Genomic DNA, 12621 nt, shown 5'->3' with positions numbered 1-12621 from the left:
AATCAATAACGCACCCTCTGCCTTCAAAAAGTGATAAATATTGATTAGACAGCTAGGTCGGCTAGGCCCCCTGCCAGCCATCCAGCCATCCAGCCATTCAGCCCAGTAATCGAGACCCGAGGTTTTGTTCTTCATAAACGTGATATTGCGTTCATAAATATATTTCAGAGTACAGAATTTAAGTTAAACATGGGCAACTCTCTAAGAGATCAATGGTTGCAAGTTCTAAGCGCAAAATTAGATGAATTCAACTTCAAGGTCCATGAGCTTGTCATAATTACACTGTAACTAGCATTATACATAAGATCCATTTTTTTTGCGATTTGTATCTGAGCTTTTTCTAACCTGTCTGAATCCAAAGTTATCTGCTTTATCCAAATTGTCTGACAAATTATTCTGTTTTTCTTGACCAGAGGTTGAATCAGAATAATATACCCATCTTTGGGGTCAAACCTTGCCCGAAATCTATAATTCTGAATGTTTTTGAAAGCGGTGCTTCTCAAATTAAAGGGAGATTTTGCCAAAATTCTGTACATATACCCAGATTTTTGGCACACAAAAAGATTGTTCACTTCTTAGGGTTGGCTAACACAAATCAAGAAATTGCTAAAAATGGTCATTGTGTATACAAGAACCAAGTCCCAATCTTAAAGTTAATGTTAGTATGGGTTACTTTCATTGTAATGTGAAAGTAAATATAAATATCTTCGTTGTATTCCGAAAAGAATTCCCTTGACACATTTGAGGTAATGGCCAGATGAACATTGGCCGTTGATTATAGAAAGGTTAGGGGAGCTTGATCTTATTTCAATGCTGAAAAAGGAATCGTCCATAGATGTAGCCTTAGACAAAATGATTCTAGTTTTTGAGGACGTCTGTTCCAGTCTAGCAATCTCTGAATGTGTTTCACAGGGCGGGGCACATTCTAAAATTCCGAAGTATAGGAAGAATTTGTTCAAAAAGAGTTGCAAACTAGCAAAAAGGCTCCAGAGCACTTTGAATCCAGTAGTTGTGGCTAGCCTTCAAAGAAAGTTGGATTTAATCCAAGGTAGAATTAAGGCCTCCATTGAGACAGATCAGTTGAACAAGGAAAGTAGAGTTGTTCAAGAGGTGAGGTCGAATCCGAAGGCGTTTTTCTCTTATGCAAACTCTAAGAGAAAGATCAAACACCCTGTAGGGCCTTTTGAGGTCGATGGGGAAGCCATAGACAATGTAGGGACTATGGCCAACATACTTGGAGATCAGTTCTCTAGTGTGTTTTCAACTCCACTGAGTTTAGGAGCAACAGTCCATTGCTCTATTGATGAGTTTGTTGGGACTGGCAAGGCTTGTCAAGCTGAGCATTTAGATGATCTTGTAGTCACAGATCAGGATGCTTTAGAGGCCATCAGGGACTTGAGACTCTCGAGCTCCCCTGGCCCTGATGGAGTGACATCTCAGTTTCTGATGAGATGCTCACAGGTTCTTGCTCCTGTTTTCTCGTACTTGATGCGTTGCATCTTGGACCAGGGCAAGTTCCCCTCTTCTCTGAAGGTAGCTCATGTTGTTCCAATTTTCAAAGGGGGAGATAAGTCACTCCCCAGTAACTACAGGCCGATTTCTCTCACTTCGAATATTGCGAAGGTGTTTGAGAAGATCATGAAGTTCAAACTTGTTGAATTTCTTGATATACATGAAGTCCTTCCTCCTAGCCAGCATGGGTTCCGAGCACATTTTAGCACGGTTACCCAACTGATTGAGCATATAGAGCAGGTTATTGAGGGACTGGAGAGCCATGAATCAGTCGATGTAGTTTATCTCGACTTTGCCAAGGCCTTTGACAAGGTAGATCATGGCCTTTTAGTTAACAGGCTCCATGAGATTGGGATCCAAGGCAAGGTTCTCAATTGGCTAAGAAGTTTCATTTGTGGTAGGAAACAATTAGTTAAGGTTGAGGGATCCCTTAGTGACATACATGATGTCAAGTCGGGTGTCCCTCAGGGCTCCATTTTGGGTCCTCTCCTTTTCATTATCTTCATTGCTCCGCTTCAGAAGCTTGGTAGTAGTAATGTCAGTATCTCTTCTTATGCTGATGATACAAAATTGGTAGTTGGTAGGAATGGTCAGAACTCCGGTTGTCTGTTAGAGGTCCTAGACCAAATCTACTCCTGGGTTGCTGCGAGTAACATGGCACTGAATGGAATGAAATTCCGCTCAATGACCTTTGGGTCGACGCCATTAGACACTCCACTATTAGATGATGAAGGTAAGGACATTGAGCAGGTCTCATCCATGAAGGATTTAGGTGTAGTCCTCCAAGATAATGGAAAGTTCGATGAGCATATCCAGTTGAAAGTTGGTAAGGCTTTTCAAACATGTGGTTGGATATATCGCACGTTTAAGTCCAGAGATAGTATCACGATGCTAACTCTGTACAAGTCGATTGTTCAGCCGCATCTTGAATATGCCTCTCCCATTTGGGCTCCAATTAGTTCAGCAGGTTTGCAAAAGCTCGAGCAGGTCCAAAGATGTTTTGCTAGGAACATTGAAGATATGAGAGAGCTCTCGTATTGGGAGAGGTTAGAAAGGTTGGGATTGTACAGTACTCAGAGAAGGTACGAAAGGTATCTGATATTGTACGTTTTCAAAAGCATTCATGAGCTTTGTCCCAACCCAGGATTTAGGGTCAATTGTAGTGACCGTAGAGGCTTAATGTGCGTTTTGAGAGCACCTTCAAGCCCTCGAGAATCCAGGCTAGTTAAAACAATGAAGTCCAACTCTCTTCTTTCTCGGGCTCCTTCATTGTTCAATTTGCTGCCCTCAAATATTCGTAGGGTTTATGTAGGGGTTGATCCAGTAGCAAGATTTAAGTCAGACTTGGACAAGTTTTTGACTAAAATTCCGGATCAACCTTATATTCAAGGATTAGCCAGATCAGCCAACTCCAATTCGTTGGTCGATCAAATAATATATATAAATAAAAGTCAAGTAAAATAAATAATCTTCTCGTCTTGAACTGCTGGGATTCCAATCCCGGTAGCGGTAAGGAAGTCCGCAAACAACAAAAAAAAATCACAAGATCCAAATATTACAAAGCATATTCAAAATAGAAGAGATAGACAACAATAGGGCTTTATGGATAAAGAAACTTATTGTAGCTCTTGCTAATGTCCATTTTGAAGTATGATGCACGCTAAAAGAAAAAAATATTTTAGCTTCATGATCTAATCTCACCCAAAAAGAAAATTTTTTGGCGATAAGAACATTTCTTAATTGTGTGTAAAAATCCTTGTTCAAATCCTGAAGAATTTTCGAATTCCAATTAGTATTTTTTTGCATCGGTTTTGCACAAGCTAGCATCGCCGGCTGAAAAAAAAACTAGCTAGCCTATGTGTTTCAACATATTTCCAAAGTCCAAATCACGGACTCCATGGATAAATGTAGATAAAGATATAGCGATGTGAAAATATTTTATTATTAGCTCAAATGATATAGCAGAGATGCAAGGATAACGGTTGGGCGGGTGAAAAAAAAGTAAAACAAAATCCCACTCGAACCCCTCAGAAGGCGAACGGAATAACGAGCCCGTCTATTTCGAGCCAGGTCGAGCCGCTCACGGGGTTGGTGACGGGTTGATACTGTATTCATGTTAGAATGATCTGATTATCAATGTGGGGAAGAGGGAGAGGCCCTCCTCGTTTTACGACTTTCATTTTAGCGACATGGATGGTGTCTATCACTCTGGTGTCGTCAGAGGCAGGTTGGGCACACGTTTCTTTCTTTGGTCGTATGGTGTCTACTTAGAAGGTTTTGCGGTGCACGGCTCGATGGCCCTCTTCATCGTACTCACGTTTCGAGACCCACATCTTTTTGAATGTGTCCAATGACGCCAAAATGCTGCCCCCGATCCAAGTTGAATATAGGCGTTCTTGCGGGGCGGAAATGCGAATCTTGATGTCCTTGGGTGCCAGTTTTTTGACCTCGGATAAGAGGCGATCACCGAAGCCTTTGAACAAGGTGGAGCCGCCTGATAACACGATATTATGGAACAAGACTTTTCTCAGATCCAGATCCGACTTCTGTATGGAGTAGACCAAGCATTCGTGTCCAATGACGCCAAAATGCTGCCCCCGATCCAAGTTGAATATAGGCGTTCTTGCGGGGCGGAAATGCGAATCTTGATGTCCTTGGGCGCCAGTTTCTTGACCTCGGATAAGAGGCGATCACCGAAGCCTTTGAACAAGGTGGAGCCGCCCGATAACACGATATTATGGAACAAGACTTTTCTCAGATCCAGATCCGACTTCTGTATGGAGTAGACCAAGCATTCGTGCAAGCCTTCGTACTCCTCGCCGATGAGCTCGGGCTTAAAGAGCACCTCGGGGGCCCGGAACCGGGATTGACCAATCTCGAGCGAGCTCCCATCGGGCAACGTGTAGCTGACGCGTTCGGAATCCAGACTCTCTTCTTTCTGCGGGTTGGTGGCCAAATAGCAAGCCCGCTCCTTGATGGTGCGAACAATCTCAAATTCGGCCGAGGTTCGGAAATGGGTGCCGTCCTTGCGCAAGAGGGTGCGCAAATGGCGCGTCACATCGCGTCCAGCCACATCCGAGCGCATCACACTGTGCGGTAAGGCGAAGCCTTCGTAGATGGGCACGGCGTGCGTGACGCCATCGCCCGAATCCAAAACCACGCCCGTAGTCCGTCCCGTGGCGTACAACGATAACACGGCCTGCATAGAGAGGAACAAGGCGGGCACATTAAAGGTCTCGAAGAAGATCTCGGCGGCTTTCTCGCGGTTCCGTCGGGGATTGAGCGGCGCCTCCGTCAAGAGGACGGGATGCTCTTCGCTGAAGGTCTGGAGCTGGTCCTTGCTGTAGATGTATTGCCAGATACGCTCCATGTCGTTCCAGTCATTGACAATCCCGTGCTCCATGGGATAGCGGATGCTCAAGAGCCCGCGGTGCTCCTGGGCCTTGGGCCCCACGAACAGGTCGCCTTCCAGCGCCCCGGCCATGACCTTGGTGTGCTTCGGCCGGCCCATGTAATTGGGGAAATGGCATTTGGGGATCTGATCCCCGGCAAATCCGGCCTTAATCACGCCCGACCCGTTGTCGATGACCACCGGCTGGTTCACAATCAGGTCGTAATGCTCCATGGTTGGGATTGGTTCGTGATAGATCTGGCTCCACTCTCGCTCTCGATAAGCGACTGGTCAGGCCGGCCGGCTCCCACGCAACTCCAAGCCCGAGCCCCTCTTCCAGATTCCAATGTTGCTTGTCCGTTTGTGCGATCCGGGGTTCCAACCAATTGAGACGCTAATCCTCAATCCTCAATCCTCGTGAGAGTCGCCAAATACCGACTAATACCGACTAATACCGGGGGCACCCTTTCACGGCTTCACCTCAAAATCTTCAAAATGGTCATGCACGTTAATCCCCAAGTCACAATGCTCCTCAAGTCCGGTGGGCCGGGTAATCAGGCCGGCAGGACAACCGTGTGGGTAGAGATGTTAGCGGTAGGGCTCAAGCAAGGGCCTTTGATACCGTCAATGTCAAGGATCTATCACACATACAGTCAATCAGTCAGTGAGCGAATCGGTGAATCCAATCAATCCACCATCCAACCAACGCCTTCCTACGTTCAATCAACTCGTTCCACTTCACACACTATCCCCGGCCTGGCCGTCAGAGGGCGTTCAAAGCGTTAGAAGCTGAGTCAAGCAGCTGAGGCCTGGTCTTAAGTTGACCAGATCCCGGGTTAGACCCTAGCCGACAGTCGGGTGACCTGGTGGACAAACCGCCCCTTTGATGTATACATGGTCCCACAGTTCAATTAAAAGGCGTTCAATGGGCAGTAATCCAACTTTTTAATATCATTTGGGTGATTTCAAGCCGCCCCAGCGCTGTAGCTCATCGGCCACGGTCCGTGAAATTGTCGTCACCCTGCCATGTTGACAAAGGGCACAAATTCCGCAGAGCAAAAATTTGAAAGGTCTTTCTGGTTGAAGTGAAACTCAAATCCAGCCTGACTCATGGACTCACCGAGTGGACTGGTGGCCAACGTGACCCAACCGGAGGCGGGAATGAACCCCATGTGAAGTGTCCCGTGAAGTGCTGACCTACTTGTCTGGATCCTCAGGTAAATGAAACCCAAACCTTGCCCAAAATGCCGTATCCCAAATGCCAACCTCACTGAACGGTGAATTATATCATGCATTGAAAGAAATATTTTGTAAATGCACTGGAGCCGCTCAGAGAATGTGATGCAGAGACAGAAGCCCCAAGGTGAATTGGAATGGATTTTGTGTTTATTGAACATTACTAGAATTCACGGCCGACCGATGGACTCGGAATACAATAAGGTCATAAGGTCGCCAGAGAGGATAGTTATGAATTGGTCATGAATCGTCGTCATCTTCCTCAGAGGATGGCGGAGAATGAGCTAGGTTTCTGAATTTGTAGTTTGCGAGAACGGGGGGACTAGATATTAGGCGGCGGGTGAAGGGAGCTCATCGGACCCTACGCCATCGTCGAATTTGGGGACTCGAAAATCCGCCTTTCGCGGTCGAATCATCATTTGTGATCGCTTCAGCGAGTAATCCCAACCTCTCCATCGAAACCATACGATGCCTGCGAAGATAAAAGTCAGTCCATAAGCATAAGCATGGAGCGTTCATATCACTCATATTGCATTGTATATTTAATGGCACACGTATGGAATTTAAAATCTGAAATCGAACCTTGACGAGCCGTCAAATCTTGTGGGTCAGTCAGATAAAGACCGTTGAGGCCACGACCGCATGATTTCCACCACCATCCACCCTTGAGCATAGACGCGCAATTCAGACTGGAACGATCGTGATCCCTGTCAAGTGGAAAATGGAATGAATACACTTGTGATCTTCAAGAGATCAAATGTCCGTCCTCAATAACTAACACCCACCTGTCAAACGTTGAGAATGGCCGAAGATTGGAGCCGTACCAAGGGTCATTCAAAGAGTCCCCGGCTGTACCGTGATACCCGCTGATTTCCAAACGGTAATGCTCTTTCTCGGATCCCAGGCGAAAGTTACGATAATCGGCGTAGCTAAAAAATAATGCAGACACCAAAAAATCAACACGATGATCGATAGATTTCTCTAGCTGTTTTGTATTATGAGGCCTTACCGGATGTTGCCTTCAAAATCTTCCAACTCGATCCTAAGCTCGCAATCTTGAGATTGCGTCAAAAGATGAATGTTTTCGTTGCCTAACCAAAATTCGTTTTTTGGGTCGCCGAAACCGTACTTATACTCTTCCCAATCGCGATTGAAACTCTCCCGAGGCTCACCAAAGTCATTTCGTCGTTGAATGATCTAAAGAGAGAAATCACCTTCTTTTCCTTGTACTGATTCCGACCGCAATAACGTTGAGAGCACCTTTGACTCAACTTACCGTCCAGCCCCCTTGTGAGGCTGTCATTTCACAGTAGACTTTCATGTACCAAAATCGGGTACCATCGATTTGAAGATAGTATATGCCGTTCTCCCTTAAGCCTTTGTGGTACAAATCAGCGCATGAATAACCCTAAAAAAATGAGCGGCACTTACTTGAATCCTGTTCGTATCAGTTGTATCCAATCGCGCTTACCTTCGCATCCTTGAAGTTCCTCCCCGAATCATACATAAACGTGCTGTTGATGACGATAGGCTTGTTCTCTACGCTCGGAAAGATCACACTCGGACCCCGGGAACCCGCAGTTGCGTACAAGGAGGGCCCTTCGCCTTTTGTCGGGACAAGATTGTCGTCTTTGGCTCTCGAGTTTAAATCGGTCCCAAAAAAGGTTAAGTTTTTATACGGGGTTCCATCGACGTAGGCCGTTGTTATGAAGGCTGAAGCCGATTCAGAGAGGTCCAAATCATTGGGAGATGCGAATCTGAGCTCGTTTTCTGACTCGTCCAGGGCTAGATTTTCACTCACACTGTGCCTCATACTGGTCCCAATCTACCAAAGCAATCCATTGGATAGGGATATGTATGTAGTATGTACATTTTTTTTATCGGACTCTTGTGTTTTCTCTTCTTACCTGTCCCAGTTCCATGATTATTGAGTCAGTTTTCATATTGAGTTCATCTTGAACTTTCAAAAGTGATCGTTCTTGTCGATGCGATTGCTCTAGCAATTGATCAGAGCGAGGAACAAGGTCATCCAGGGTGCTTTTTGTCGTGAGAAGCAACTCTTTGAGCGTTTCCATCCTCTCTTGAACCTAAGCAAGACATAATGTATTTGGTCATTCATATTGGAGTACAGGTGGATGGGGGGGGGAAGTAGTAATCGTCATTTTGATGTTCAACTCACATTCAGTACTACCCCTTCCAACGGCTGAATTTTTGCCACCCAAGTGTCCAAGCTCGGAGGCTCTCGATGACCCGCCGCAACAAATGTCCCGTTCTTAGCTCTGATGAATTTCCTTCGAGAAAGAACGCCAGAGCTAACATCATCTTTTTTGCTGAGGTTGATATCCTCATTGGAGACCGTTTCATGTACGTCACGAATAAGGTTGTCCATTTTCCCCAAATTCTCGGAAACAATATTGATATGGAAAGCCAATCGTCGGTCCATCCCATGAACCGTGTCTTTCACCTCATCCATAGCCTTGATCAAAGACTCGGTTTGAAGTGGAGGGGACCCTCCAAATCCGAGGTCTCCACTTTCTCCGGTGGCAAATATGTTATTTTCGCCCACTCGAAGCAGTCTCGGTTGGTGAACTGATGGCAGGGCTATGAAGTCGTCCTCCAGGGATTTAGCATCCTCTTCACATACGCTGTCAAACTTCATCTTCAGTTGATCCAAATTAGACAGGATTGTATTGAATCTGTCGGTGTCGACCCTGAATTTCTCGTCAATTTGAGCTCGAGCTTGTGAGTTGGTTTGATCTATCTTGGCTTCCAATCCATCCAATCGTCTCATGAGATGCTGCACGGCACGATCAAGGTTCTCTACTTTCCTCAGCTTGTTTTCCAACGTAGCCAGGATGACCTCCGCCATTTCAACTCTTGAGCTGCTGAGATTTTCATCTGGAGTAATGTGTAATTTCCTGCAATAGAGAACAAAATGGTGTGTGTAAGGCGCCATAGGTATGGTATTCAGTATTCCTTGGTGCTTGCTTGGGTCCCAAGTTTTATTGCATCTCTTCTCCATGGCCTCTCAAAGTTGCAAAATTGTGGAAGTGATTAACTTCGTTCGTTCGTTGGCAAGAGAAAGAAACGTTCATGGCAGTCATTTTCCATCAAAAAAACGAGGCGTCCCCCGTGTTAGCCATCCGGTTTCGCTTTTAAGACGGGAATAACATTGTAAATCAGCAAATGGTAGTCATTTCGTTCCTTTGAAGTTACTTAAAAGACCAAGTAATTTGACATGAACGGCAGGCAGCTCTAGTGAAACATGGGTCGGATCATGGTCGGATTCATGGTCGAATCGCCATCTCTTGGTGCCGAGCTAGTAAGTGAATGAAAGAAAGAGAGACTATCAAGTTGATTTCGACTCATTTCTTTGGCATCCAGTGGATTTTCTTTTTTGGAGATCGCCTCATCACTGAGGCCCAGAGAATAAATTTGAATTCCCATCAAATGAAATTTGTCTCGGCATGTCCAAAATGAATGGCCATCCCCCCGCAGTGACCGTGCATTTGAGGTGGATGTAGTAGTTTTCCCTGAAAAACGAGCCTTATTTGCCTAAGTAGTCAAAAGTAAAACTGCAACCCACCGCATCACCTCCTAAAATTATTGAGAGAAACTTATTTCAATCGCCACTTCCATGTCAATTTTCTACAAACTCGACTACAACGAATCTCATCCAGTGAGTGGCTATTATATTACCCTTCAGAAGGAAGGCATGAATTTTTGAAGTTCATTCTACATAGACTAGGTGGGAAATATTTCGCTTTACCACTTTCAATGAGTCTCATCATTGGACGGAATGCTCGATTAGTTTATCCTTATTTGGTAAGTAATTAGTGCCAGTGGCGAATTGATTCGAGACCCGTCTCGAGGAGAAAATCATGCCTACTAAAGGTAAGTCAAGGTTAGGGGTATGCATCAGTGAGTCAGAAAAAGAATGTGCTTTATGTTTCCAATTGAAACAGGTCAATGATTCTCTAACCTTCATTAGAAACTATAAATGACCTGGGCCTTATTTGGAGATGAATCCCCCCATTCCAAGGAAAAAAAGTCTTCCCTTTGGAGCCCAAGTTAAAAAAAGGAGGTACTCATGTTGTACGTGACGAAAACTGTTTTTTAACTCTAGGATACGGGATGATCTTTTATAGTTCTGATTCAAGTTTCACTTAACTTAGGGTGATTTCAAATCATCACAAATGGGCAATGATGTGGCAGTTTTCAGCCTATCCTTCACTCGAGGTTATGTCTTTTTTAATCTGACCAAATTTGATTCAAACTTCCACACACAGGATTGGCCGTTTGAAGTTGCCTTGAAAACCCTATGCATAAACCAAAGTGTCTTATATATTTTAAACGAAAATAATCTTACTCAAGTTCAGAAATTTTTCTACCTTCTTGTGGGCCTTCAAGAAAAAAAAAACAAGTATTCATGGCCATTTAACGTCTTTTGATGTCATGCAGAGTTAAGAATCTTTTCTGAGAGGAGGTTAGTAGCCTCGTCCACCTCTCTTCTTCTGGAAAGAACATAGTATTGGCAGGAAGTTGAGTTGGCCCTTCGCGGCTTTAATGCCGACTGGTAAATTGTCGTTTCATCACAAAGCTTCACTTGCACTAAACAGGGGGAAATCCGTAGTCACTTGTTTATTTTAACTCTGAGCTGATCATTGGCACTCCTCGGACCGATTGTTCCTATGGATTCATTTTTCCAAGGTTGCAAACTGAGCACAACGCTCGACGCTCTCAAGATCGTCATTATGGCCAGTCACCGTAGATTCGGACAAGCCATTTCTAGCCCTCGGTACTCTTTCTGATTTTCCGACCAATCATGGTCAGTCATTTCTGAATACCATACATACAGCTTTGGTTCCAAAATGTTAATCGTGGAAGATGTATGCAAAAATCTGAAATTTATTGTCAGATTAACCAACATGGTACCTGAACAGTTACTAAGTGTGTTTTAGCTTTTTTGTCCAAGTAAAGACCTTTGACCTTTTACGTCTGACACGTCTGAAATCTTGTTTTAAAGGACTCTGTATAATTATTCTTGACCAACCATTGACTATTAGAAAAAAGTATCCTTGCGCCTTCCTGACATCAAATAGTGTCTCAAACGTCTTGAGAAGTTTGTTGAAACATTTGTAAAGTCAATAAAAACCAAAGTACAACTGAGGACTATTTTTGCAACAAGTTGACGTTTACCTCATTGCAGAAAGGGTTTTTTTCCTTTTTTTCTTGATTTACAGTAGATTGTCAATGCTGAAGATGATATTGACACATGTGGATGGGTCTGAAGTTTGGGCAACATGTAATTAGTTCTTGTTTGGTTCCTGGACAATTTAGGTGTCAGAACCATGAAAAATGTCCACAATTCATTGCGCTATACTGAGGTCATTCAAGATTAAAAACTCCTCCTCAATTCAAGTGAATAAAAATTTCTGAGATGAATGTGCCAATTACAAGGTTCCCCTTAATCATGGATGGGTTCATAAATATGAATTCGACGATTGACCCTTCAAGTGGTCGGTGTGAATTTATGTCAATCAACGCAATTAATCATCCAGTAGCGAGTAAAAAAAATATCTGGAACAATGGATGGCTGCCCGAATAATTGTATTAAGGCCTAAGCTCTATTCACATTCAGCATGAATCGTGAAAAATTGAAAAATGACTTCTCCGTGAGTTTGGGCTCAATATCCATTATCAACGTGGATGCTTATTCGTTTTCAAACCTTGAAAAAGAAATTATTACAATGCTCTACACGAGGCTTGCTTAGCCCACACTTTGGTTTTGGTAATAAAGAATTTCAATAAATTATATTTAAAAAAATCTCTGTAAGTTAGAAACCTTGTTCTGGAGAGCTCAACAAATGTTGATTCTCCGTATTTTAAACATTAATGTGTTACATATTTACCTAGATTTTAAGGTGTTGGTTTTATCAAATACGCTTATATCTCGAAATCAAATCAGTTTAACAGGAATCGCAAATTATTGAAGAAGTGGCAAAAAACCTTTCTTCAGCCACTCGAAGCTCGTTCATGCATTGCCAACCAAAGCCTCGGAAGGCACTTTAACCTTGATTTGATAAGTAGGAAAGGAACTTGTCAAATATTCTTACGGACTTGTTTGATGGCCACAGGAAGCCGCTTTCTCCTTTCAAGGGCTCAAATTTTTAAAACGAATCGGCAAGAACGATAATGAAAAATACAGCTAAAAAGCAACGGAAAAGGTAATTCCAATAGGTTCAGCCTGATTTTATACCCCAATCAAAGTAAAGAGCTTGAGTCCCATATTGCATGACAGCTCCATCTAAGACCCCTTGTCAATTTGTTGTTACGAGTACAATGGTGCTCACTTATTTCAATGTTTCGTATTTGTTCTGACAAATCTTTTTACTAAGTAGAATTTTGCAGAGAAGAAGAATTCTTGGACATATATGGGGAATAATTGAGGCACAAAGGTTGAGCACAAATGTTTACGCATT

At 43.7% G+C, this 12621-nt stretch overlaps 3 protein-coding genes across 4 annotated transcripts in view; 1 reads left to right on the top strand and 2 right to left on the bottom strand.

Moving 5' to 3' along the window:
* Positions 1-3432: 3432 nt before the first annotated feature.
* LOC131889311 (beta-centractin) lies at positions 3433-5659 on the bottom strand. Its single transcript, XM_059238395.1, has 2 exons — positions 4187-5659; positions 3433-3959 (listed from the first exon to the last, which is right to left on the bottom strand). The coding sequence occupies exons 1-2, from the start codon at positions 5135-5137 to the stop codon at positions 3780-3782; spliced, it is 1131 nt and encodes a 376-aa protein (XP_059094378.1). The 5' UTR covers positions 5138-5659; the 3' UTR covers positions 3433-3779.
* Positions 5660-5939: 280 nt separating this feature from the next.
* The window catches only part of LOC131889299 (uncharacterized), a 38211-nt gene continuing 31529 nt past the window's right edge, over positions 5940-12621 (top strand). Inside the window, exon 1 of one of the 2 annotated variants that reach the window (XM_059238383.1) lies at positions 5940-6120. Coding sequence is in view for 1 of the 2 variants with exons in the window: in XM_059238382.1 (XP_059094365.1) it covers positions 6218-6266 (49 nt within the window). In the remaining variant the exon portion in view is untranslated. Of the gene's footprint in view, positions 6121-6186; positions 6267-12621 lie in introns of those variants that run through there. The other variant, XM_059238382.1, reaches the window with a different exon arrangement.
* The window catches only part of LOC131889301 (angiopoietin-4-like), a 12553-nt gene continuing 6208 nt past the window's right edge, over positions 6277-12621 (bottom strand). The window contains exons 2-9 of the mRNA XM_059238386.1: positions 8319-9057; positions 8047-8226; positions 7611-7964; positions 7416-7547; positions 7149-7336; positions 6925-7068; positions 6722-6846; positions 6277-6611 (exon numbers count right to left, since the gene is read on the bottom strand). Coding sequence (XP_059094369.1) covers positions 6469-6611; positions 6722-6846; positions 6925-7068; positions 7149-7336; positions 7416-7547; positions 7611-7964; positions 8047-8226; positions 8319-9057 — 2005 coding nt within the window. The 3' untranslated portion in view covers positions 6277-6468. The remainder of the gene's footprint in view (positions 6612-6721; positions 6847-6924; positions 7069-7148; positions 7337-7415; positions 7548-7610; positions 7965-8046; positions 8227-8318; positions 9058-12621) is intronic.

Source organism: Tigriopus californicus, chromosome 10, assembly GCF_007210705.1.
Source record: "Tigriopus californicus strain San Diego chromosome 10, Tcal_SD_v2.1, whole genome shotgun sequence".
Lineage (NCBI taxonomy): Eukaryota > Metazoa > Arthropoda > Copepoda > Harpacticoida > Harpacticidae > Tigriopus > Tigriopus californicus.
Note: the sequence above shows the minus strand (reverse complement) of the source record. Positions and strands in the feature narration are given on the sequence as shown.

Coding starts and splice junctions, on each gene's coding strand:
- LOC131889311 (XM_059238395.1), bottom strand. CDS start 5,137: ATGGAGCATTACGACCTGATTGTGAACCAGCCGGTGGTCATCGACAAC. Junction 3,960..4,186: donor GTGATCGCCTCTTATCCGAG/GTCAAGAAACTG, acceptor CTCTTATCCGAG/GTCAAAAAACTGGCACCCAA.